We start from the raw sequence: 24,390 nt of genomic DNA, 5'->3' as shown, positions 1-24,390 counted from the left end.
GTTGTAGCTGTCAGGCCACTGTTCCCTGTTGGTGCTTTCCACGAGTCTGGCTGGACTGCAAAGCATGCTGCCCCTTGGCCACAGGGGTTGCCCCATCAGAGCCTTGACATAGGACTTAAGAAAGCCACTTTGTCTGGCAGCCAGAGCTATGTGCAACTTTCCCTTCTGCAGGTGCAACTCTGCAGCCACCTACATTGAGGCATCACAGCAGGGCTGTGCCGTGGAAGTGACACTTGTGTCCATGCACATAGGGATCTTAGGCATACCAGACTGTTTTACCTATATGCCTCAGCCTGATGTCTTAGCTGTTTCCTGGATCTCCATGGACAAACCTTTAAGGATCTCTGCCTCAAATAGGGTGCTGTATCTAGAGGCCTTAGGGATTTCATTCTTTAGGACTATCCTGCTTAACACTACAAAGTTTCAGCTTAATGAGGAAGTCTAATTTGCACCCTAGAAGGCAGCACAAGAATAGTGCTGAAGTGAGAGCAAAGCTCTCTCAGCAGGCTCTGATTACCACATCTTCCTTTTTTGTATCAAGTTCTGCACATGTGGGTAGAGTAGAATATGAGAGACCACATGCAGCATACAGCACTCAATGGGCAAATATTACCCTGGTTATGAAAATGCCTTTATGTATATGTTGAAAATGTTGACCTTGGCCATTGTGGATTCCCCCAGATCTATCAGTAGATTGTTGTTCAGTGTTTACAATTGTGTATGTGCGATCAGTTTATGTGCTGAATGTCGTATGTAAAACAGAATGTGAGGAGCAGGATGGTAATTACACAAAGTGCCTCAAAATTCCCTGTCACCGCTGTCAAGTTCTGCAGCAATCCAGAATCAAAGCTTTCTGCAGAGCTGTCTTGAAGGGCTGTAGCATGTTGTAATGGAGAAGCTGTGCAGTCAGCTGGCTGATAGCCTAACAACTGTCAAACAATCCCAAAAATTTACTATAATTTTAAGGAGTCATCTCTATGCAACTGCTCCTTCTAATAATCTGTTTATATTGTTGTGAAGTAACAACATCCACACACCTATAGTGCAAACTTAATTCTGTTTCCCATATGACAGAGAGGCTGTTTCCTGTCAGTAGGCGATGTGGGGTATACTAAAGATAGTGTTTGTTCTGTTTGTCTGTCAGTAAATTGTCTCTGTGATGTTTGTGTTGTGTTGTTTTGTACCATGTTGTGCTGTGTCCCTAGGGTCTGCCAGGCTTCCCCACAGTCGCTGCTCTGCACAGTAATCAGATCCTCACCGTCAAGGTTTGTGGTTGACATGTATCTGTTCAGTCAGGTCTCTCTGTATCAGCATAAAAGTGCACATGAAAAAAATTACTCTTACTACAAGATAGCCATGAATCCTTATGGTGGACCTAAGTCAACTCCCTTTGCCTTTGTATTGGTGTATGTATTTCTGATGCAAAGCGTGGGATCAAATCCATGACTGCATACAGCGCTACCCCTGGCAGCACCCATGTTCCGTGTGCTCTTCTTGGTCAGTATTTCATTTTTCAGATGAGAATTGCTGTAGTTCTGCTTTCCTGAGGCATACAGGAGGATTGAAAATGTCAGTGAACTCTGTAGTGGTTGAATCAAGAAACAGTTATGTGTTAGATATCTGAAGTTTAATCTGTATGTGCTGATTTTTCAAAATGTGTTTGCAAATTAAGCAGGAAGAATTGAGCAATCTGGTCAAGCTGGAACTCCAATCCTTATTAAAATGACACCATTGTTCATGGCACAATATGCTGGTTAGAAAATCTGACTGAAAGTTGAACTGGTGCTTTGTGTCTAGAAACTTTGCTGAGAGAACAGAATGCAAAAATACTGAATTTTTTCAGAGCCTAGATAATGGAAAAAAAATAAAGTGAAGAATTCTCCTGTGAAATCTGAGGAGAAAGGACTTAGACAATTAACTCGCTGTATATGATGAGTTCACAGAGCGCTAAAAGCACAGTTTCTCTCTAGCAGAAGCACCAGTTCATATAACTTTAGCTATTACAAATCTAATGAATATATCTTTATTTCTTTCTCGGGCCTCTGATGTCTATTCTTCAATTCTCTCATCTCTGATCTTCAACCTTTGACCTCACCTGCCTGATCAGATGGTGTTTCCTAAAATCAATCATGGGTTTCTCTCTGCTGATCAGCAGCTCATTAAACGCCGCCTCATTAAGGTAGTGCTTCATCTCACTCAAATCTGGTTCTTCCTTACATTCAGTTTACTCTCTGCTGTGCCTGTTTATCGGAAGCCTTCTTATAGCAAGTTGCTTATTTGAAAGTCCTATAATTAAGAAATTGTTAATGAAATTAACGCTTAAATATTGTGGGTAACTGCGCTAAATGCTCCACATTTAAGATGCAGTTAGCATTTTTAGTGGCTTGCAGTGCTATACTGGAAATCAAATAAATTGAACACCATTTCTGGTGTTTTTTCAAAGGCTGCATGTTCTGGCAACTTTCTTGGAAATTGTCTTTTACAAATTAGTAAGTCTAAATCATTAAGGGATTTGGCTAATAATCACTCTGAAAGAGCTCACCAAAACAGATGAAAAATTCTGTGCGACTCTGTGGAAAAGCACTTATTCTCCATGCTCACATTTGAAGTCTGTCCACATAACATTGATGGGCTTGGAATGTTGCCAGGCGAACTGTATACTTCTGGCACACAACTTTTTTTTAATCCTCAGCTTTGTCATGATTATACCAATCAGGAAACGAAGAGCTGCTTATTGAAAACGGTTACTCTCTCTGGAAAACTGCATGAGTCAAATATTGCAAAGCTACCCCAAATTCTAGTTCGTGTCCTGTGACAGAACAAGCCATTTACAATTTTAGCCTTTTACTCTGTGGCCGCTTGCTCTGTACAGGTACAACCTGTTGGTCTTCAAGGCAAAGTGCAGTCTTTGCATTAAGGAGCAAAGACACCAGTGTTTAGCTCACGGTAGCTTCTTTAAACTTGTCTTGCGTTCTTTCTGGAAAAATGTATTTTCGTGTGGCGGATGCCTCTAAAGCAAACTTCTCATGATTATTTTTTTGTTATGCTAGGGGGACCAAGGACAAGCTGGACCCCCTGGCCCTCCGGGGCCACCAGGACCCAGAGGTCCCCCAGGAGATACTGGGAAAGATGGTCCTCGAGGGATGCCTGGCATTCCGGTGAGTTGGTCTGTTAGTGTCCAAATTTTTGTCAAATATGTAACAGTCAAAGGTGGTTTGTGAGGTAAGATTGGCAAGTCAGACATGTGGAAGCTGAACCACAGATAAATTTCGCAGTGCACCTGAAGTCCCTCTGCCACACGCAGTAAGTTCGTAGCGGGGCCAAGAGTAATACCTAGGTTTCTTGCCTCTCACCCCTGGCAGTTTTTTCCCACACATTCTAAGGTTTCTGAGTTGTTCACTGATGTTTTAATAGCTGTACGAAAATGGTCTGCCTCCTCTTCAAGTAGCAAATGTTCCCACTCAGACTTCAAGCTAAAGCTGAATGTGAGATGTCATTGCATAGGCTAGCTTTATTTCTCACTTTCTAATGACTTAGCTTCAAATTATGAAATCAGAATAATAAACTGCTAAATGCTGCCAAAAGTATGATAAATTTTGGAGTGAGATTCTGCCATTTCTACACAACACTAACAGTACAATTTTCTTCCACTCATCCACTGTATTTCATTAGATCCATAAGCAGAATACAGAAAATTATTTAATGTTTTAGATGCAGGATCAGACCCATGGGCTTTGGCATTTTATAATGTGATATTAAACACTTCATAAAAAGATGGGTAAATGCAAGAATTTGTTTTACTTTTTTTTTTTCTTCAAAATATGAATATAGTGTTGACTCTATGGTTTGTGACCTCTTTAATACTCCTTTTTTAAATGTTTTTCTTTTTGAAAAACGTATCTCTCTGTTCATCGTGAATCCCACTGCAGTGTCAGTGTGGAAGCTGAATCACAGGCAGTACACTTGACAGCTGAAATGTCAAATGCACAGATCTGGTAAACACATCTGTCACAAGTAAAGATCACAGCTGAGAGGATGCATAAGGAACTAGCAAGGTGAAGACATCTCTGGAAAAAGAAACAACTTTGTCAGAGAGAAAGCATAGTTCATTTTGTAGGCCAGGACAGAAAGTCGTAAAATTTCACTGCAAAACCAAGAAAGAAAATACCTGAATTCCTGTTCTAGCCATATTTGAGACTGCCTCATTTGAAATTGTATTGACTATGCATTAGGTGTATTAAGAGTGTAACATGATAACCATCCCTGGAGATGTTCATGAAACATGGTGATGTAGCACTGAGGGACATGGGTTAATTGGTGATGTTGGTGGTGGGTCGACAGTTCAGTTAGATGAGGTGATCTTGGTGATCTTCAAACTTAATGATTCTATGACTCTAGTTGAGGCCTGCTGTTAGCCAACATTGGGCTGATAATTTCTAGCACAAGGTTGTGAAGTGACACTGAAAATCTATTGCTTTCACTGTATGCTTTACTTTGGCTATCTGCTCATTTCTTGTTAGTCTTCTAATGTGGTAAATTTGATTCTGTTCAGAGTTGCTTCTGGTTTGATATAGAGGGTGAGACTGAAACCACAACCAATTTCTAAAACTGCAAGAGTTTTAATGGTTTTGCAACCATTTTTGTAATTCACATCACATGCAACAGGCTAGAAGAATCAGCTAGTGTTGCTGGTCACAGTCTGACTGCAGATTGCTTGGGTTTTTTTGCTGCTTAGCAAAGGGAACAATAGTGTTTCTCATGACAGAAGTAATGCATTTTATGCAATTAGGTCATTCCATTTTATAATAGTTCTGTAGTGATTTTTGACTTTAGATGGTGAGAGAGAGTTTCTTTTTATAGTTTGTTTTTTGTTTCTTTTCGTTCAGCTGTGGTTATCTTAAGCCCCATAGCATTGTGGAGAATCAATTTGTGGTACAGCTTCAGAATCAGATAAAAATCAAACCAGATTGCTGACTATTGTTATCATCCTGCTCCTTCTCAGTGTCCTGCTTCAAGAGGAAAACTTGTCCCAGCTTTCTATCTTTAAAAGGCTTGTGTGGAAGAGAGAAATAACAAAATAATAGTTATACTGCATTACAAATAGGAACACTGCAGCATTACAACTGAAAGTCGTTACTATGGCCAGCCTCCACTGTATGGCAGTCATTTTCTTAAGCAAGCTTTCATTTCCTTTTAAGCAAGGTACTTATTATTACCAGAACTTCCAGAAAATGTTTTGACCGCTGCCTTCGTCCATGCCCTATACATTTGCTGTGCATCCTGTGAAACTCACTCAAGATAACAGGGCCCAGGTGAGCATCTCCAGCAGCCATCATTGCTTCTGTTCCTCTGCATAGCAGTTTTGAGGAACAGTCTGTGTGCTAACATCTCCATCTGTGCCCACAGACCTCCGTCTGTGCTATCTTTACCTCACGTGCCAGGAGCATGTATCCTGCTCCAGTCACTTAAAGTTTTTTTTTAAAGATGAGAAAATGTTTGTTTCTGGGACAGAAAGTCTTTAGATCTGAAGGTAGAAATGTGAGGGAAATGCTGTTAGGCCTATCGGAAGGTCTAACAGGAACCAAGGAAGATCAAGGGCACGAGAGAGGATTTTGCATCCTTCTGCTAAGCCTTTATTTGGGTGTCAGTAGAAAAACCTCTTGGAACCTGTACACACTTGCCTTCCAAAAGAGCTTTCCTGCCACACAGATACCAGCACTTTTAGAGTGTCAAAAAAGAAGCACAAGGGAAAAAACAGGGTTGTTTTTGTTTTTTGTTTTTTGTTGTTGGTTTTTTGTTTTTTTTTTTTACTGGTAATAAAACAGTAGACAATGTTACACAGTTTTGAAATTATTTCAACATAAAGATAATGCTTCCCAACATTTATAGGCATATCTTGATGCTTCTGTGATGCTGTGAGATTGTTGTATACAAAAATAAGCAAGGCTACAAAGAAAGCTGAGAAGTTCAACAACCTTGAATAATTTGCTGTCTGAAACCTGTGCCTGCGTGGTTTCTCTTTCCCCGTTTTTTTGGTGTGTTTGCAGATGCAGATTTGTGCATCTGAAAGCACATTTACCTAGAGAAGCAGTTTAGAATCTGTTGAGTTGCCAAGAACAGTCGCATCAAAACAGTTCCCATCGGTTCTTGGCAGGTTTTCTTTTATGATAAATCTGATGAAGATGATCCTGCAGCTGTGCTGATCCAACAGCACATGGATAGCCAGTGTGGTTTGACATCCATTTTACTGTCTCAAATGACAGTTGAAGACATTCATTTAAGAAGAAGTGAAGATAGCTCCTCGCTTCATGTAGACATGTGCCCACTAAGAGAATTAATTGGGAAAATGAAGGGATACCATTTTGAAAACCAATCCAAATATTTAACAAACAAACAATTATTGCATAGCCTCAAAATGTCACTGTTCATGGGTATATGCAATATGATAATTAGTAAGTTATGCCTGCTGACTGAGGTGATGACACAGAACACTAATTCTGGAATATGTAAACAGTGATTCAGCACATATGTGAAAAAAACTTTATCTGTGTTCTTTAGCACCACTGGCTGAAGTGGAATGTTATGATTGGAACTAAGGGGCTGAGAGTCAGCACACCAGGGTTTAAATTTTACTTGAAGAACTACATCATTAAAAGATTGTGAAGTAGTACCTTGCCTCTTAAAGTCTGTGATTTGATCTATTACTCTAGCAAATATACATATAAACGTGTGCGTGTATTTAATATGTGGTCAGCTGCCATACCTGTTGAGTAATGGAATTTTTTAAGAGGTTGTTATTAAGCAAGGAACTGAATTCAAGACATGCTAAATTATTCTAAATTATTCATGCTTTTTGTTGGTTTTTTTTAGGGTGAGCCAGGAAAGCCAGGTGAACAAGGATTGGCAGTAAGTACTCTTTCAGTTTGCTAAGAAACTTTAACAGACTTAAATGTGCTTCTTAAACTGTGGAATTCCAGAAAGCTTGATAATTGTATTTCCTAGCCTTCCTTTGTCATTGAGTCTTTGAAGTCTCGCTTGCAAAGAGAATCCAAGAAAAAAATAGAATTTTTTAGAAATATACAGTTGCCTATAATATAAGGGCAGTTCTTCCTTTTGGGTTGCAGAAGTATAGAGGGCACAGCGAGGAAAAACTGCCATGTCAGATGTACCTGACTCATGGCCCCTCTTATTGCCACCTCTGAATTTGAGCTGTTTTCACGTTGAGACTGTGGAGCAGTGCAGCAGCCATCTACTTGTTTAAATGGCCAAAATCTCAGCAATTTTTCTGGCCCTTTGCCTGACATAACAGTGAAGATGCTGCAAAGAAACTCTCAGAATATTATCTCCTGAGGGTTTTCTTTTCATCATGTGTGGGAGAATATAGGAGCTAAATGAATGCACTTTTTACAAATACTCAGATATGGGAGTGCATGTTTTCTGTTGCATCAGAAACTAATTAATCCTTTTCATTTGGAAGCAAATTGAAGCTCCACTGTCTGTAAATCAGCTTCAGACACAGGATAATGCATCAGGGGTTTCTGCTTGTCACATGTTCCCAAAACTGTGAAACATTTTTTCCCTTAAGATTTCCCTAAATGCTTATGGTCATTCTTATTTTCTTTCATGCAAAGTGACATAATTGTAGCTCTTGGCATGTGCTTTTGATTTCTGAACGCTTCTGAAGAGAAAGATTATATGCTTAGCCATCAGTGTAGATAAGATTACTCTACCTATTTGAATTTATAAAGTTTTAAACAGATGTGATGATACTTCAGCTTGACAATTTGCAGAACATTTTGGATTAACAAAATCCAAGAAAGTTTTTCAGCAGAGAAAGAAAAGATTGAGATTCTGAAGTATCTCCATTGATCAGGAAACTAAATTTTTTGTAGCTTCTCTTTTCAAGATAAAAATTTAACAGAGCTAAAATCTCATCTCCCAAAGGTACTACCTAGTGTTTTAGCACATTTGTGTTCCCTGTTGTTCCATTCTTTTTGGTTTATGAGTACTTATTATTAATAGCATGTATAATAGCTGGGAAGGGCATTTTCTTTTTTGGTTTGCTTATTTTGATTGTAATCTCCTATTTGCTCTCTGGACTGCGCTTAGTGCAGCAGTGTCTTCGTTCTGTTCAAGACCAGATCATCAGGGTCACAGAATCCCCAAGGGTCTTTAAAACAAAAGAGCCTTGCGGTATTCAGAAGATTCCCACCGCTCTAGTCATCTGCACATAGGAAATAAAGAACTGCTACAGGACTCTTCGTGTCCGTAATTGCAGATGTGTTTAAATAGAGAAAAAGGGCATTTTAAAAATCATATCAGCAACTGTAAGCTAGAGAAAAAAAAACCCAGACTGCATAAGTTTCCAGCTCCAAATGCCTGGTCTAAAAGCCAACATGATGGCTTGAGTGTTAACCTATATGTAGATCAAGAAAAGTTCAGGTTATCAGAGAGACATTTTATTTTCATTTTTCTTGGTTATTTTGACATACGCATTGCGCCAGTACAGATTTCCAGGCTGTCTTCCTTGTGAAAAGTGCTGAAGCTATCCATACAGATTCTGTCTGGTTTCCTTTGACATCTTCCATCATACATTTCTGCATGAATATCTCTTTACCTCAATGTTGAAATTTGAGGAACTACTGCAGAAGTAGCTGATTTCCAAACAGTTATGCTGTAGAATTGTGATGCTAAAGAAAAACAGGGAACACAAACCTATCTGCAATTCTTTTCCTGTGTTATCCATCCATCTCTTCAAATAAAATTACAGCAGAAATCTCAGCTGTGAATTGTGAACTTCTACGTTAATTCCGCAGGAACTCTTATGTAAAGAGTTGTCTCTGTTTCACACTGCTATTCAAGTCCAAGTTAAATTCCATTTTTTCTGTGTGTGAAGAAGGATCTGGTAGGTAGATGGGTTCCGAAAAGTACTACGAGTGCTAATCTCCTAGAAATCCACCTTTTAGGGATTATTGATGTTTCCAGAGCTTTTCCAGTAAGAAGCCAAGTACTGGAGCGTGCACTCTGGTTGTTCTTCTGGATAGAGGCAAGATACAGGCAAGGACAACACCGATGGCCCTGAAACAATCCCTAAATTTCCAATGTACTTTTTGAGGTTGGTGGAAACTGAAGGCTATTTGTATTCTAAAGGATCACTGTCTCAGCAGTTTTAAATAGCACTGGTACTATTCAAGCAAAGAACTGCAGGCCTGACCTCTAGATTATAACAGTGGGATAGAAGCTTTTCTCTGTCAAAAGTGATTTATGCTCACATTCAGTAACATCCCTTAGTATTTCTAGGAGAATGCAGAGAATGTTACTAGAGCTGGTAAATTCAGTTTTAGCCTTGGAAAAGGGTTCAAATGGAAAAACTTGACACAGCTTGAAATTACTTAGCTTTCTGTCTTATCTTTTTAGAAGGAATGGAATAAGACCCTTGAAGAGCAAAAGATGGTAGATAATGAGATAGCAGCATGTTTTCCAGATTGCGTCTCAGAATGTAACACAAACCTATTACACGTCTTGAGTAGCTTGTGACCTACTCAAGCAACATGTGACTTGATTCTCAAAAAGTTGAAATCATTTTAATGCATTTGGAGTTCCAGGAACATCCATGTTCTTGTTGCTCAGTCAAATAGGAAATCAGGAGCACTAGTACTAGCACAACAACTTGCACCAAGACTCTGCTGCCATATTCTCCTCAAATTTTATTGAAGTTCTGTGTCAATAAAGAAAAAAAGTAATAATAACCATGTTTTAGATGTGGGAGAGAAAGCAGTAGTAACAATTCAGGACTTTTTCCCCCTCAGGCAGGGGAGGTTTGCTTGGACCAGACAGAGAAAATGACAATGAGATCTCTTGTTTGAGTTCAGCTTTGCCGTAAGAGAACTCATCTTTATAGCACAGGGCAATTTGTGCAATTTTCTCTGAAGAAAGGGAATGGCTTTTCTTTATTTCAGAAATTAAGTGGGTGTAACACAATGGAAAGCACAGCAATGACAGCAGAGCAGCAAAGTCCTAGGGTGCGGTAAGTGAAGATCTGCTCAAATGCAACAGCTACGAGCACAGAAATAAAGAAAAGCAGCTGCCTACTTTCAGAAGCCTGAGGTGCAAAGGGATCTCCAGACAGACACTCTCACCTCCTCTGCCAGCACTTTAATGAGGTCTGGGAAGGGGTGGATCCTGGCCCCACACTTTCTGGACCCTCAGGTACATTGTATACACCTGAGCGCCCCTGGGTTGACCCTGCCTTCCCCCAAGGTGTTCAATCACTGGTTCAGGTTGTGACTTAGCATTTCTGCTACAGTGGCTTACTTCAAGGTGATAGGAAGAGAGGGTTGGGAAAACCCACTGTTGCTTATGCAAGTGTCTTATTCCCTTGCTGAAAATATTCCCATGTTATCAGCATCCAGTCACCTTCTGTTGTTCTCATGGTTGAGATGTGGGGTCTTGCTGTTTGCAAGGTCTTCTGTCACTTTGTTTTTATGCTAGGAACAATCTGTTTACTTTTAGGGCTGAGTAGTGAGCAAAGTTAGTTTTAAGTTAAGAAGAATTGAGTGTATATATCTTTAATGTCAGAAGAGAGTGTAAGAGTGCCTAGTTAGTTACTTTTTTTATTTTTTTTTTCTAGTTTCCAGGACTCTAGAAAGCCCTTGAGGTCTACTTTCTGCCAGAGTAGAAGGTATTGCTCCTCTGTGCAGAATGGAGTCACGTGAAGGCCAAGCAGTGAGGTGTGGTGCTAAGGGTTTGAAGTTTTGAAATGTTATGTGGATCTAAAAAAAGTCTTCTATGCCAGAGGGAAGACTGGTGGAGTTTCCTTAGCTTTTCATCCTTTTTGGTAAAGTTGTGTCTTGCCTCCTATAACACATTTTCCTTCCCATGTCATTTGCCATGTCTTCCTGGTACCACGTGAGGCTTTTTTTCTTTATCTTCCTATTTTCAGAATGGATCATAAAAGTGTTTGTGGTTCTTCTGTAGGTAGAAGCTAGGATTTCTGGTTTCAGAGTGCTGGTGATTTTATTATAAGTGTAGTCAATGACAGGAAACCTGAAACGCTGACACTGATATCACAGATTCAGATTCACATATTGCAATAGAACAGAAGGTGTGCATGGCTATTTTTATTTCTAATTTCCATATGGTAACTTTTTGATGTTGCTTTTTGTTTTTGTTTCCAAAACGCTCTTGGTGCTTTTAATTTAGAACTATTCTAAACCAGTGCATAGCCATAGGATTCTGGAGGATCAAAATTTGCCATCTTTTCAGCTCCTTGGAAAATTAGTCAGTTGAACTGTGTTCAGTGTACGAGTCAACTGCTTTTTGTCTCTGAATAAAATATATATTTTTTTTCTCCAGAAACTGGCTTTAAAGATACATAAGTAATTTTACAGATGTTTTGCATGAACAGAATGTCTAGAACAAGCAAAGAATTCAGGTAAAGATATCTCTTTGCAAAAGAAATCTATCCTTTAATGATTAACTCAAATGCAGAATCCCTCTACTTAAGATGTATTGTTTTCCAGAGTAGCAGCTTTGTGCTTTTACATACTTGCTGGGCATGAGTTCAAGAAAAAAAAAAAAAAAAAAAAAGACTTAGTGGTCTTACTAGCTATTCAGTATAGGGAGAACTTTCTTCCAAAGGATACTGTCATATACTTGAAAGTTGGTGAAAGAGCATAACTTTGCAGTCAAATCTATAAAACCTCACATCTTTAAAATGAGTTAATATATATTTTTCATCTGAGGTTTAAAAAAACAAAAAAGGAAGGAGTAGGGGGGGAATCAGCCAGAACTGGCTGGAAAGTGCTGCTGGCTTGAGTTTAGCCTCTCAGGCCAACAACCAAGGACAGATCCTCAGCTGGTGTGAATCCTCATAGTTCCTCTGGGAAATTGCTAATTGTGAATTTGTTTTCCATGGCCAGAGTTCTGCAGCAGCCTTGTTTATTTCATTCTGGTGACATGTTCACAGTAAATTTTAGAAAGTGTGGTTCTCAAGCTGTCTAGATGTGAAAGTTTACCAAAAACTAGCAGCTGAAATTGAGAATCTCTGCCTGCACCTCCTACGGCACGTACTTATTTTTTTCCCCGATGCAGATTCATTGGCCTTAAGTTATAAGAGCTAGTCTTAGGGAAAATTGTCTTTGGGATTTTATAATCTCAGTACTTCAGTGACAGTTGTCTGGGATGTCAGAACAATGACTAAGAAGGCGACGACAATGAGGATTTCTGCCTGAGCACTAATTAATAGCTTTTGCCGCACTTTTAATCAATTAAGGTAGCATATGGGACCACTGCTTAATGAGAATTTATATGAATTTCCATTATAGTTGATCTGTTTTCTTAGCCAGTCTTTTTTAAATTCAGGCAATTCATGAATGCTAAAGCATTATATGCTTTGATAGTAGTACTCCAGTCATCACAATCTTTATGAAACACTCCTCAACCATGCGAGAACACACTTTCAGAATTAATTTATATGCCTTGTTCCACACAGCAAATGGGGTCAGCGGGCAATACGGAGGCTCCTCGGAAAGGCAGATGCATGCTGTGTACGAAACCTGTGGTTTTCCTCTGCATGTACATTTGTTACTTTAAGTTCCCTTCCTAAATTCTTCTTCTTTCTCAGCTTTGTGGAAATAAGGAAGTGTTTCATGATTCCTATAGTACCAAAGAGGAAATATGCATTCTCAGGTATAGTTTTGGTAGCTCCTTTGTCCTATAAAAATGTAGGTACAGATCTTATAAAGGCCTTCTATTACAAGGAGTTTTTACTTTAGAAAGGTAGTATGAAAGCTTAAAAAAAAAAAAAAAAAAAAAAAAAAAAAAGGTTTGGGTTTTTTTTTTGGTTTTTTTTGGGGGGTGTTTTTTTTGTTTGTTTGTTTTTCTTTGTTTTTTACCAAGCATTGGAATAAGAGTTTCAGTATGAATGTATTGCTCTATTGTGATGTATTTTGGTTTATAATTTTTTCAGTACACCAAAACTTTGATTTTCTCATTATATTTTTGTTAGGCATTTTCATTTGGTGTTCATGCTTGCTGTCCTTGACATCTAACACCTCACAGAACAAATCATTACATCTGGCACAGACCTGCAAATGGAAAATGCTCCAAGCTTTCTATGTCATATATTTATTTAAATATTTAACAACTGAGCCACTTGAAGTTGAAAATTAAAACACATAGGGAGGCTGTTTGTGAGGTATCACACCCTGAATTACTGTGTCTTTGAACCGCAGCTTTAACACTTGCAGGGCAGAATATTTCTTATTTTGCAGTTTGCTAAAGCACAAGCAGCAAAGTAACTTTAAAAGGAAAACATAACATATAAACGGATGTCTAGAAAGAGTTCTGGACTCAGTGAATTTGCTCTGACTACATTTGTGGCAACTTTTTCCGCTGTTTTTCCTTTTTTTTTTTTTTTTTTTAATTTTGAGTAGTTGTTAGTGAAGGCACCTGAGCGTATCCAGCTGTAACTTCATTTGATCATTTCTGTAATGCTAACATTTGATATGAAAGAAGCTCTGTAGATCCCTTGAGAATAGTGGCTGAAGAATGGCATTCATTGTGAAAATTCATTTCTTTCGTAGAACACTTAAAAACTTCTTTTTATCCTTGGATGCCCAATTTTTCCAAGTACTTAGGTACATATCAGACAATGCTCCATCCCCAGAGACACATGAATAGTTATTGAATTTCTTGGGAGCGATGCCATTTCTTTTTCTACTCTCCAACTGAGGAATTAACTTGAGAATCTACTTCAGTAAACCCATGCTATTGCTTGTGATATCTGTATAGGTAGTTTATCAGTTACACAAGGTAGAAAATGGCTTTAGGAAGTGATCAGGATATCTGAAATAATAGAGATTTAAAATGGTTTTTATTATTTTTAGTTATTTTCCTGTTCTGGGCAACTCTCTTGACCAAAATTTACAGCCAGCTCAACTGAAGTTTCTCAGTGCATGTATGAAACAAAGGTAATTTTCAAAGATTCTAATTAATGATTTCAAACAAATCGATGACATGATTTTTCATATATATAGTGCTCTCCTCTGATCAATTGCTAATTGCTAAATGCTAAGGAAAAAAAACCCTACATGATCATATTGCATTTCCCATTTTCTACTTGGATTCTCTAGCAGTTATCAATTCTATATAATTATTTTACATTCTGAGTACATACAGAATAAGAAACTCTTGTGTGTAAATTGTAAAATGTGTCATTTTAAGCTTTTAATTGCAATTAGCTTGCTGAAGGTAGTTGTATTTTTGAGGACTGTGCTGGTCATCAGGTGGTGTAATAGCTCAGAGGTCATGAGACATGAAAGTAACTTCCAGTCTGAGTGAAGTTTAAGTACCAGAAATGGAAAACTACTCATTGTTTAAAATAACTGATGATTAGTGCCTAATGCTCTTCTCTGAATCATCCATTCTAAAAATGCAATGAAGGCAAGATTTTTCTTCTATGAAAATACTTTCTTATTCAGTAAGTCCTCTGGAAGAGCTGGAATGGTAGCAGCATTGAAGGGAAAATTCTAGGGAAGGAGATTTTTCTGGAGACATTTGCAATACCTTGAATCAAATCCATCCCACAAGTTGACAGCTGCAGACTCTAAGCGCAGAAGTACTCAGATGAGCAACACATTTCACAGTTTACTTTGGGGGATGTTCCTAATAACTGAGTAGCAATTTCACCTTCAGATAGTAGCTTTGTTTTGAAGGTTTCCAAATGGTGTTTTGGTTTAGCTGAGTGTTTCCAAAAGATTATGTTTAGCTTCTTATGTATTTGGAAACTGAAGAGTAAGCACTTATTCCATGCACATAAAAGAAACAGATATGAAATATGAAGTAGTCTTCAGTTGTTCTGGCCTATTGATGGAAGCTAACGTAGTAGAACTGCTTAATAAAAGTCAAAAGAAAAATGATGCCCAGGGACTGGATATTTGGAGCTTACTTTGGTAACGGTGATATGGGTAAACTGTAGACTGAACATGAATTTCTTGGAGTTTTTAAGATGATAGCCAAACCTGTATTTTTCTTGGCAAAAGGGAAGATTCCTGGCTCATCACTTGCCATGCTGTGAGGCACTGAAAGAAACTTTCTTCATTTTCTAGAACAAAGGGAAAAATTCTGTTTAAATGGAATATGTTATATTCACGGTTCGGTTCCTTCCCCAGTAGGCCACTCTCACCTAGCAACATCCTATTGACTTTTTTCATTTATTTTTCTTCTTCCCTGTCTCCAGTGTTCTTGGAGACTGCTTACAAGTGGTGCTCAGGTAATAGGCTGTTCATTTGCCATAATCACTATTACAGGTGCCCTCATCCTTGGATATATCTTAGAGTTAGAATTCAGGTACATACTGAAAAAAGAGATTTAAATAGCAGTTTACGGAAATGCAGTGGGCTGGTGGGATTTTTCTCCAGTCAGAAAAAGCAGGTGATCACTCTATTCACTAATTATCACTCTAATTATCATCAGATCTGAGTGTTTGGTTATTTTCACATCCTTTTAAAGAAAAGAAAGTTAGTCTGTCATTCTGTATATCGCAGATGGTTTTCTATTTGCAAAATCTGTCCCTTTGAAAAAGGGAGATGCTTGCAAGATCCTCGTTTTTCTAAGACAGTGAATCCAGTACCAGCAGTTACAAGCAGTGGAGCTTTTCTGTGTTACCAGTTTAATGTTGCATCAGGACAACATTCCAACACCACCTGGATCTACCAAAAAAAAAGGGAGTTTTAACCTATATTCACCCTATCTTAAATACAAAATTTGCCATTTTGAAGCAGCAATCCTGTTGTTCAAGGTGAAATCCTGAATAATTCCTGTTCTGACATCAATTCTTCTTCTATCTTTTCAAACATCAAAACAAGCTGAATTCTCCCATTCTGGCTTTTTGTTTTTCAACTTGACACAGTCAGAATTAATCTCTCTTAAGTTTGCTTCAGCACACACAAACTTCATGAGCACCTCCTGTGGGAACATGTGGAAAAGAGTAGATGACCATACTGAATGTGGTCTGATTTAATCAAAACAGACTGACATGATGTCATATACATGTTTTGCTGTTCTGTTTCCCTGATGCCTCCCTTTTTGGCCACAAATGAATTGGGTGCTTCAGAGATACCAGTTGAGAAATGGGTCCAACTAATATCAACGAAATTCACTCTTGTAAGACATTAAGCAGCTAACCTTTCCTGGATTTAGGTATTCCTGCATTCTCAGATCATAAGGATACAATGGTTCTTCTTTACTTCCAAGAGAATTCTTAAGGATTTTTGAAAGTTTTTTTTTTTTTTTTTTTACTTGTGGCTGATGGCACAGGTCACATGTTGGTTAAGCTATAGAAATAAATTTCAATACCTTTAATGATCTAGAAACTATAGAGAGGCTAATGCTTCTCTATTTAAAAATAGAGTAAAAACTTAGTAGCATAAGCCAAGTTTTTGTGGAAAACTTACTGCCGAGCAGAAAAATTATTGTGGACCACAACTGATTGTTAGATCAGAAGAAGAAGAAAAACTACAGTCTTTTTAATGCTGACAGATTTGTCAGTATTTGAAGAAATAGATGGAATGGAAGAGAAGATGTTGGGAAAGGGGGAAGTTTGAATCTTCTACTTAGAAGTAAAATCTGTTCCAAAAGAGAAAAGATCCATTTGCGTTTTCTGTAGAACATTTTACTTTTTGTCGATGCAGAAAATTTCTACTGGTTTCATTCCAGTATCTGAATACTTACACAATGGAACGGTTTTAATTGGGCACTGAAGTTTAAATTGGCTAGAGTAATTACATTTTCTTTCTCTTTACAGGGACCTCAAGGGCCTCCAGGACAAAAGGTATAGTATAAACAACAATACCGTTATAGCTTCTGGTTCCAAACTGTAAGTAGAAAAGGTGAATGGAATTAGCTATTGCACACCACCTTGAATCTGTTAATTTAGATGCTATTTCGTGGTATTTTGTTTTTGTAAAATGTAGTCATATAATGTTAGACATAAGATTTCTCATTTTCCTTATCATAGGAAGTTCAAGCAATGCAGGGCAGAATGTTTTTAATCTGTCTGCTTAACTTTCAGGTGAAAAGGTTGCTATAATTTTCGTATTCATGTATTGGCACAGCTATGAAACCAAAGGTGAAACATTGTGAAAGATGGAGGGATAGAATTTCTGATTGAATGCATGTCCTTTCTCAAGTAGATCAATGCCATATGACTAAAAAATTGACCAACAGAAACAAAGGGTATAGGTGTTGCTGATAAATGGTTCTTAGTTGGCTGTATTCAGGTGGTTTGCTGTTGTCTTCCTGTTCCTTTGGTAATCGGAGATCTGACTTCCTATGAAAGCTTCCTATGGAAGCTTTCAGCGTTATTTGCACTCATTAAAGCTGACTGCCTCAGTCTGATGGAGTGAGCTTTGGATTTATGGTACTGCACCATTAAAACAGTCCTAGGTATATCAGCAATAGCAGCTAGTAAGTGGCACCATTCCAGCATCTCACCCACACACCACCAAGGCAGGTCATTTTGAGACTGATTTCAAAAGATAAGTGTTATTGGAAGATATCTAATTAGAGCAGGCTTAATTTGTATAAAGAAAAAAGAAGGGAAAGAAATAAGTAGTACTTATGTATGTGGCAAAGCTGTCACCTCTTTTTCTTCTTTTAAAATATTATTTAAAGTGAAGGTTTGGTTGAATCTGTTAAAATTGAACTTCTTGAAGAAACAAAAGCCTCCTGATATGTAAAAATGTAATCCCAGAGCATGTAAATCCATGGGATTTTGTCAGCTGTGAGCTGTACAGTTTACAAGCTGAGGGAGAAGGTTACCCTTCATGTTTAGCAATGCAAGAATGTAACATTGTAAAGCTCATCAGCTCATCTGATTCTGAAATTGACATTACAGGAAATAGCAGAGTGGGATACTTTATATGTACAACATTAAAAAAAAAAAAAAAAAAAAACAAACAACCCACAACATGTTCTGGTGAGCTTTTCAATTTATGATAAACATTTATTGGTTAAGGGTATGGTAGAATCCATTTTATTTAAACTTTCTGATATCTCATGTTTCATAAGAAAAGTCAGCAGCTGTATGAGACTGTCCCTGGGAAGATTAACTGTTACAAGGAGATCAGACGGATGTCATAATGCCCTCCTGAGCCTTTTCTTACAAGTTTCTGGAAGAATTAAACAAAAAATGTTTACAGAATGAACAGAAAAGTTCACTAGAATTTGTATTAGCCATTTGCAGTGGCTAGCATTCATGACCATGTATCCAGCATATAGGGGCACCAGAATGCCAAAGTGAAAGCTTTGGGAATAAGGAGAAAGCATTCAGGGTAATGGTCACGAGCTGAGATGTCAGTGTATTATTTATTACTGGCTTAGAGCTCTGCTGTGAGCTTGAGACTGCTGGGCACTTAAGTGTTGGATATTTTTTGAAGCACTCATAAGCTTTTTTTTTTTCCCTTTTTTTTGTTTCACAGGATTTTTCCATCCATTATTTCCTCAACTCTATTAATTGGTAAACATGCATCCATTTTGGGTGTATTTCCTTTGGGTGTAGGTGTCTGCTTCTAGTGAAGCCCCCAGCCAATGTAAGCAGAGGGAAAAATGCTTTGCACTGATTTTTGGGCCTCAGGACCCGATAGGCTTCAAAGGATAGTCATTTCTTTCACAGCCGCTGAGCAACTGCGCGTCTCACCATTGATACAGCCTCTGCCTTTCCCAGTCTCCCAGCCAATCTTTTATGTTACCAGCCATTCAAATAGCTATATCTGTAACCCATTCAGATATTTATTAATGGAAAATAAAAATACACTGTCAGATTCCTTGCCGTGCAACATCGCTGTTACAGAAAAAAAGGATGGTGTTGTGCGAGCTCCTTTTCTCGTGCCCGAGATTTTTGCTGGACGTCTGCAGCAACAGTCAGATAAGATTCTTCAAACAAAATTGCCCATCATAAAAAATAGAGTGAGAGTTTTTAAAAAGACTTCTCTTACATTATGAGTTGCTGCTTCTTTGTCTACTCCTTGTTTTTGGTCCGTGTTTTGTTGTTTTTTGAAATTCAGAATGCACTAATACTGAAGCAGTTTAAAAGGTTGTTGGTAATTTGCACCATCAGGCTGAACTATTGCAGATTATCCCTTAAAAGCTTTAAGATAGATTGACCCTGCCAGTTATTGGTCTTGGAGCACATCTCTCCATTTCAGATGCTTGAAAGCATTTGAAGTATTAATGATTTTGTTCAGGCACTATGTTGGGCTATGTCAGAACAAACTCAAAATTTATCCAGAGCATTAAATGGAATTGCATTTTAATCCTTACATGTTTTATGAAGCATTCACAACAAAGTTACCACCAACTTGAGGCTCCTTTCTGAAAGAGGCTATACAGTGGGACAGTCACTAAAACATACATTGTAAGAGCATAAGAACGTACAACACAAAAACATGTATGATTAATGTAAACAGTCACTTGTAAAGAGAGCTCAACTTGAATATAAATTAGTTTTTGAAAAATTTATTGCACTTAGAATATGCTGGCATTCACCATCTTTTTTAGGTGCTGTATTAAGAGGTGAAAGTTTTCAGCCTGTTTAATTTGCTAAACGCTGGCATCTCTTTCCCACCAGGGTTCTGTTGGAGTGCCTGGTGTTCCTGGGAAAGATGGACAAATGGTGAGTTCACTTGACTTTGTCAACACAGCACCTATTTGTGTCACTGATTAAAGCAACTCAAGGCTCATTCACATGGGCAATTTACAGAAGAACATCCAAGGTTCTAATTTCAAATCAGTCTCATGGAAAAGACTATAAAAAATCTGGTTTGTGCTCTGAAGTTATTTTTTCTAGTTTTAGTCAGTGAACATGGTTACTCCAAAAATCTCACATTCAGATTTGGTGGTGACTGATAGACATCCGTGTAAGCAGTGTATGACTTTATTCAGTACATTTATGAACTACATTTTTTTCTACAGCTTATTTTGGTTTAATTTCTGTTAACTCAGTTCCATGATGCAAGTGGTTACGTTTATGTGCTTGTACAGTGACAACACATTGTTAATACAAGCCGAAAATAGAGAATGATTAGGCTGGAAAAGCAGGTAGACAATAATATAAATTAAACTTGGGAATGAAAATGCAGAGAAATTATTAGAAAAGAAATAGTCTTGAGTGCAACTGGGAGGAGATGGTAACTCAGTCAAGTCAGTGTTATGTTTCACTAAGCTGACTCCTAGTCTGGGACAGTGCTCCATAAGGAGCAGCAGGGCTGTTTCAAAGCCCTGCTAAGGTTTTTTGGCAAAACTGTGTGGTGAAGTTTTTAAGTAATATCCCTCCCTGGCTGCAAACAGTATTAACCATCTGTTGTTCTCATAAGCACTAACATTAATAGTGAACTTGAAAAGCACTTGCAGGGAATACCAAAAGGAAAATGATACTGTAGCTTGTTCACTGTATTTGAGAAGTAAGCAATGATAGTGTATAAAGAACATATTACATATAGGGTGCTCAGAAAGTAATGCCTCCATGGAAAATATAACAAATAAGAAGTGCACAAAAACACTATTTGATAGAGCAAATTCTCAGCTACAAAACACTATTTTTCAGCATAGTCTACACTGTTAGCTATGCATTCTTGCTAACAATGAACAAGAGCCTGCATGCTGCGCTCATACAAATCTGCACCAGTGGAGATGACCCTACTATTTCACAGTGGCAATGACAGAGTCATTGCAAGGAAAATGTTGCCCTGGCTGTCCATCATTCATTGGCCCAAACAGATGGAAGTCATAAGATGCCCAAACTGGACTGTACAGTGGGTGTGGCAGGACAGTTCAGCCAAGATGAGCAATGTGCTCCATAGTCTTCACACTGGAATAGGGTCTGGTGTTATTGTTCTGCAAGAGAAAGGTTGTCTTCTTAATTGGTCTGACTGTGCAAGTGCAAGCTTCCACTCCTTTCCTCTCCCAAAACATAATACACATCCCTTTACCTGCTGAGGGCTACGTCTTCAACTTTTACTACATTGGGAATTCACATCTCACCATTCCATGGAGCTGTTTTGACTCTGGCTTACAGTCGTGACACCATGTCCCGTCACTGGTAATAATGCAGTCCAGGAAACTGTCACCTTCAGCCTCATATTGGTTCAATAGATCTTGACAAGTTTGCCTACAGTGTTGTTTCTGTTCCCATGTGAACATTTATGGGATCCACCTAGCACAAATTTTGTGATATTCCAATATTGCTACCATTGCTTTCAATGCGCTGAAGCCAATATTCAGTTCCCTGGTCATAATCCACTTTATTCAAGTTGATAGGCTGATCAAGATACTCTACATTTGTGAAGTAACAGCTGTGCATGGCCATTGGGAATATGGCTTGTCTTGCATATCACTGTCACTGCTGCTGAAATGCACCACCCACTCAGCATTTCACTGTGCTCACATCCATTGTCAGGTCTCCATAAGCGCTCAGCAAGCATCAGTGAATGCCATTTTTTCTGCATGGAGGAATTCAGTGACACATTTTTGCTTCATATGTATTTTCATGTCAGACACCGTTCTGTCAGACTGCCCCTCTGTTGCCATCTGTCACATGGCAACAACATGGAATCAAATATTGGTGGGAAGGTTCAACCTATCCTGCCATCCATTAACATCCACCTGTGATGTCATGGGCCAACAAAATAAAATAGGAGGCATTACTTTTGGAGCAGCCTTCATTCTGCCTTCTTCTGCCTCCCTCCCCAAGAGCCCTTGAGAAAAAGGCACTAAGTTTTTCTAAATAATTCCATTTAAATTGTGCTTTCCTAACAGTAAGCTTCTATTATTGTAATACGCATTTTAACAGTGGCTAGAGGAAATGATATGAGTAATTTCACTATAGTGGTGGTAATCTTGCCATGAATCTATTATTTTTCAATGTTTATGTTCAGAACATTATGACTACTGTGAACAATGACATTAAAAAAAAGTTGGGAGCTAGGTATATATAACACACAGTACGTTAAAAAAATTATATTACAAAGTAAATTTATGTTAAGTCCTGAGATTTTTCCTTGTTTCCTTTGTGACTCCATTTAATTCTAGCACAAATAATTGAAAGTAGGTGCAAGCACAGACGGTACTAGTGTATAGAGTTCAAGTAATTAATGTGACTAAAATGTGAATGCAGGACCACATTTTATAGCATGATTTTCTTTGTATGTGCAGAACAATGAGAGAAGAGTGGACTGCATAGTTGCAAACACATTGAATAGAAGTGATGATTCATGTTTTATCAAAGTGTTTAATGTATCTTCACATGATGTCTATTCAGAAATCTTTGCCTGTATGTGCAGAGAAATGGATGTCAGTGAAATAATTCAGATGTGCCAGATATGAAAAGCTTGTCTAGTTACTAACGTATTAACGTATAGATTTGGAAGATTTGGAAACAGATCTGAAATTTTCTTCCTGAAATGAAAGTTAAACACTTATTTAACTGCTATTTATCAACTTTGAATTGCAATTAAAAACAGAAACAAAACAAAAAAAAAACAACAAAACAAATAACCCCAACATTTGGATGTTTTTATGTTTATTTTGTTCTATTTATGGCATCTAAAACAGTCATTACTTAAAGTAATAAAAAGTGTATACATAAATAATGTAATTATTTAATGTGGATGGACTACTTCTAAATTTTAAGAAAAAACAATGAATTACTAAACTAAATCTAGATATCAACGTAAAAACTGGCCAGATACGTGTAAAATGTAGTCAGATTTGGGTGTTTTACAGTTGGTAGCTATGGTTGACTTGTAAGCATTACATTATGTGCAGAAAATGTGTTATATAAGCAGATAGAAAGTTGGAGAAGTAGAGTATAAGCAGATGAAAGTTGAATGTTGAAGTTTCTCTTAAAAAATAAGTTCTGTTAGCTTTAAAATAATGGTAGAAATAAATCTAAGCTGAAGCAATATTTATCTGAATTTAGTATTAGTAAATTGAGTGCAGTCTAGGATTCCCAGGCTAATATTTTGCTACCAAAAGGTCCATTGTTCCATATTGGACAATAAAAACAGATTCTTAGTGCAGTGTTTCTCACAAGGTACAGTTGAATGACAACCAGAGTGATAATTTCAGTGTCAGACATCTATGTACAGCCTTTTTAGGAGTCTATATACATTAAGTTTGGCCAGTACTGTGTGCTGACTGCTGGCACTCCTGGCTTTACTCAGAGAGATTAATGCTGATTGCAGACCAACTTCAGTGCGTGATGCATCTCCTTTTAAGAAGATACAGAGTTAGAAAGCTTTAAAAAAATTGCACTGTCTTGGTAGCCTTTTAATCAGTGAACTCATTCTGCTCAACAGCAGCATGTGCGGTACATGAAGATCCATATTACTATTTTTCCTTAGTTTAAAAGGTAGAATTCTAAGCACGTGCTTAAAATTGTATGTGAATGCATTCCTCATCTGAGCACTGAATATCTTTCAACTGATGAATGTCGACAGTGAATTAACTTTTCCCTGTCCACAAGCACTTGAGTAATACACTTAGGTCATCACCATCATATATGTGCCTGCAATTTTTTTTTCCTTTCACTTCACCTCTTCTTTAATTGAAATAGTGGAAAATAGGAGACGATTGACAAGTCTGACCGGTTGGTCTGGAAACTAGATCATAAATTCTGAGTACACTTAGAACGATTTTCTAATCCCTTGACGTATGAACCACTTTTCTTGGACAATCTCTAAATATTAGAGTAAGTGTAATTTTACACAACCCACCTGTTCCTGCAGGACTGTTAACTGATAGATTTCATAGTAGCAAACTTATCGTCATCGTTTCACATATATTTTTTTCTTTCAGGCCAAATCCTATGAAATATTACCAGTCATCTTGAAAGGATGTTTACATTCCCTGTTTGTTTCTGCATTTAGGAAACTGTAGCCACATTCTGCTTATCTTGTTGAGAAGAATAACTAGGAAGTAGCCACTTAGTAATTCTTGCAGTCTGAGAGAGTGTTATAGAATCATAGAACGACTCAGGTTGGAAAAGACCTTGAAAGTCATTGAGTCCAACCACAACCTAACCATATTACCCTAACTAACAACCCTCCACTAAATCATGCCCCCGCATCCAAATGATTTTTAAACACATCCAGGGATGGTGATGCAACCACCTCCCTGGGGAGCCTCTACCAGTTCTTAACAACCCTTTCTGTACAGAAGAGTTTCCTGATGTCCAACCTAAATTTACCCTGGTGCAAGTGGGTTGTCACTGGGTAAACAGAAACCTGTGCACTGTTTGTTTTTTTTTCTTCTGTAGGAATTATTTTTTATTATTTTGTAAGGATGTATCAAGAACAGAATGGTAGTCAGTACAGGTCATTTCAGTTCAGG

General features: G+C 37.9%; 1 protein-coding gene across 1 annotated transcript in view; it reads left to right on the top strand.

Annotated features, from left to right (window-relative positions):
- COL25A1 (collagen type XXV alpha 1 chain) overlaps window positions 1–24,390 on the top strand; it is a 289,300-nt gene that overhangs the window by 204,179 nt on the left and 60,731 nt on the right. The window contains exons 8-12 of the mRNA XM_052681793.1: window positions 2,108–2,179; window positions 3,051–3,158; window positions 6,871–6,906; window positions 16,808–16,834; window positions 19,631–19,675. Of these exons, the coding sequence (XP_052537753.1) occupies window positions 2,108–2,179; window positions 3,051–3,158; window positions 6,871–6,906; window positions 16,808–16,834; window positions 19,631–19,675 (288 nt within the window). The remainder of the gene's footprint in view (window positions 1–2,107; window positions 2,180–3,050; window positions 3,159–6,870; window positions 6,907–16,807; window positions 16,835–19,630; window positions 19,676–24,390) is intronic.

Source organism: Tympanuchus pallidicinctus, unplaced genomic scaffold (genome assembly GCF_026119805.1).
Source record: "Tympanuchus pallidicinctus isolate F22 unplaced genomic scaffold, pur_lepc_1.0 scaffold2, whole genome shotgun sequence".
NCBI classification, from domain to species: Eukaryota; Metazoa; Chordata; class Aves; order Galliformes; family Phasianidae; genus Tympanuchus; species Tympanuchus pallidicinctus.
Note: the sequence above shows the minus strand (reverse complement) of the source record. Positions and strands in the feature narration are given on the sequence as shown.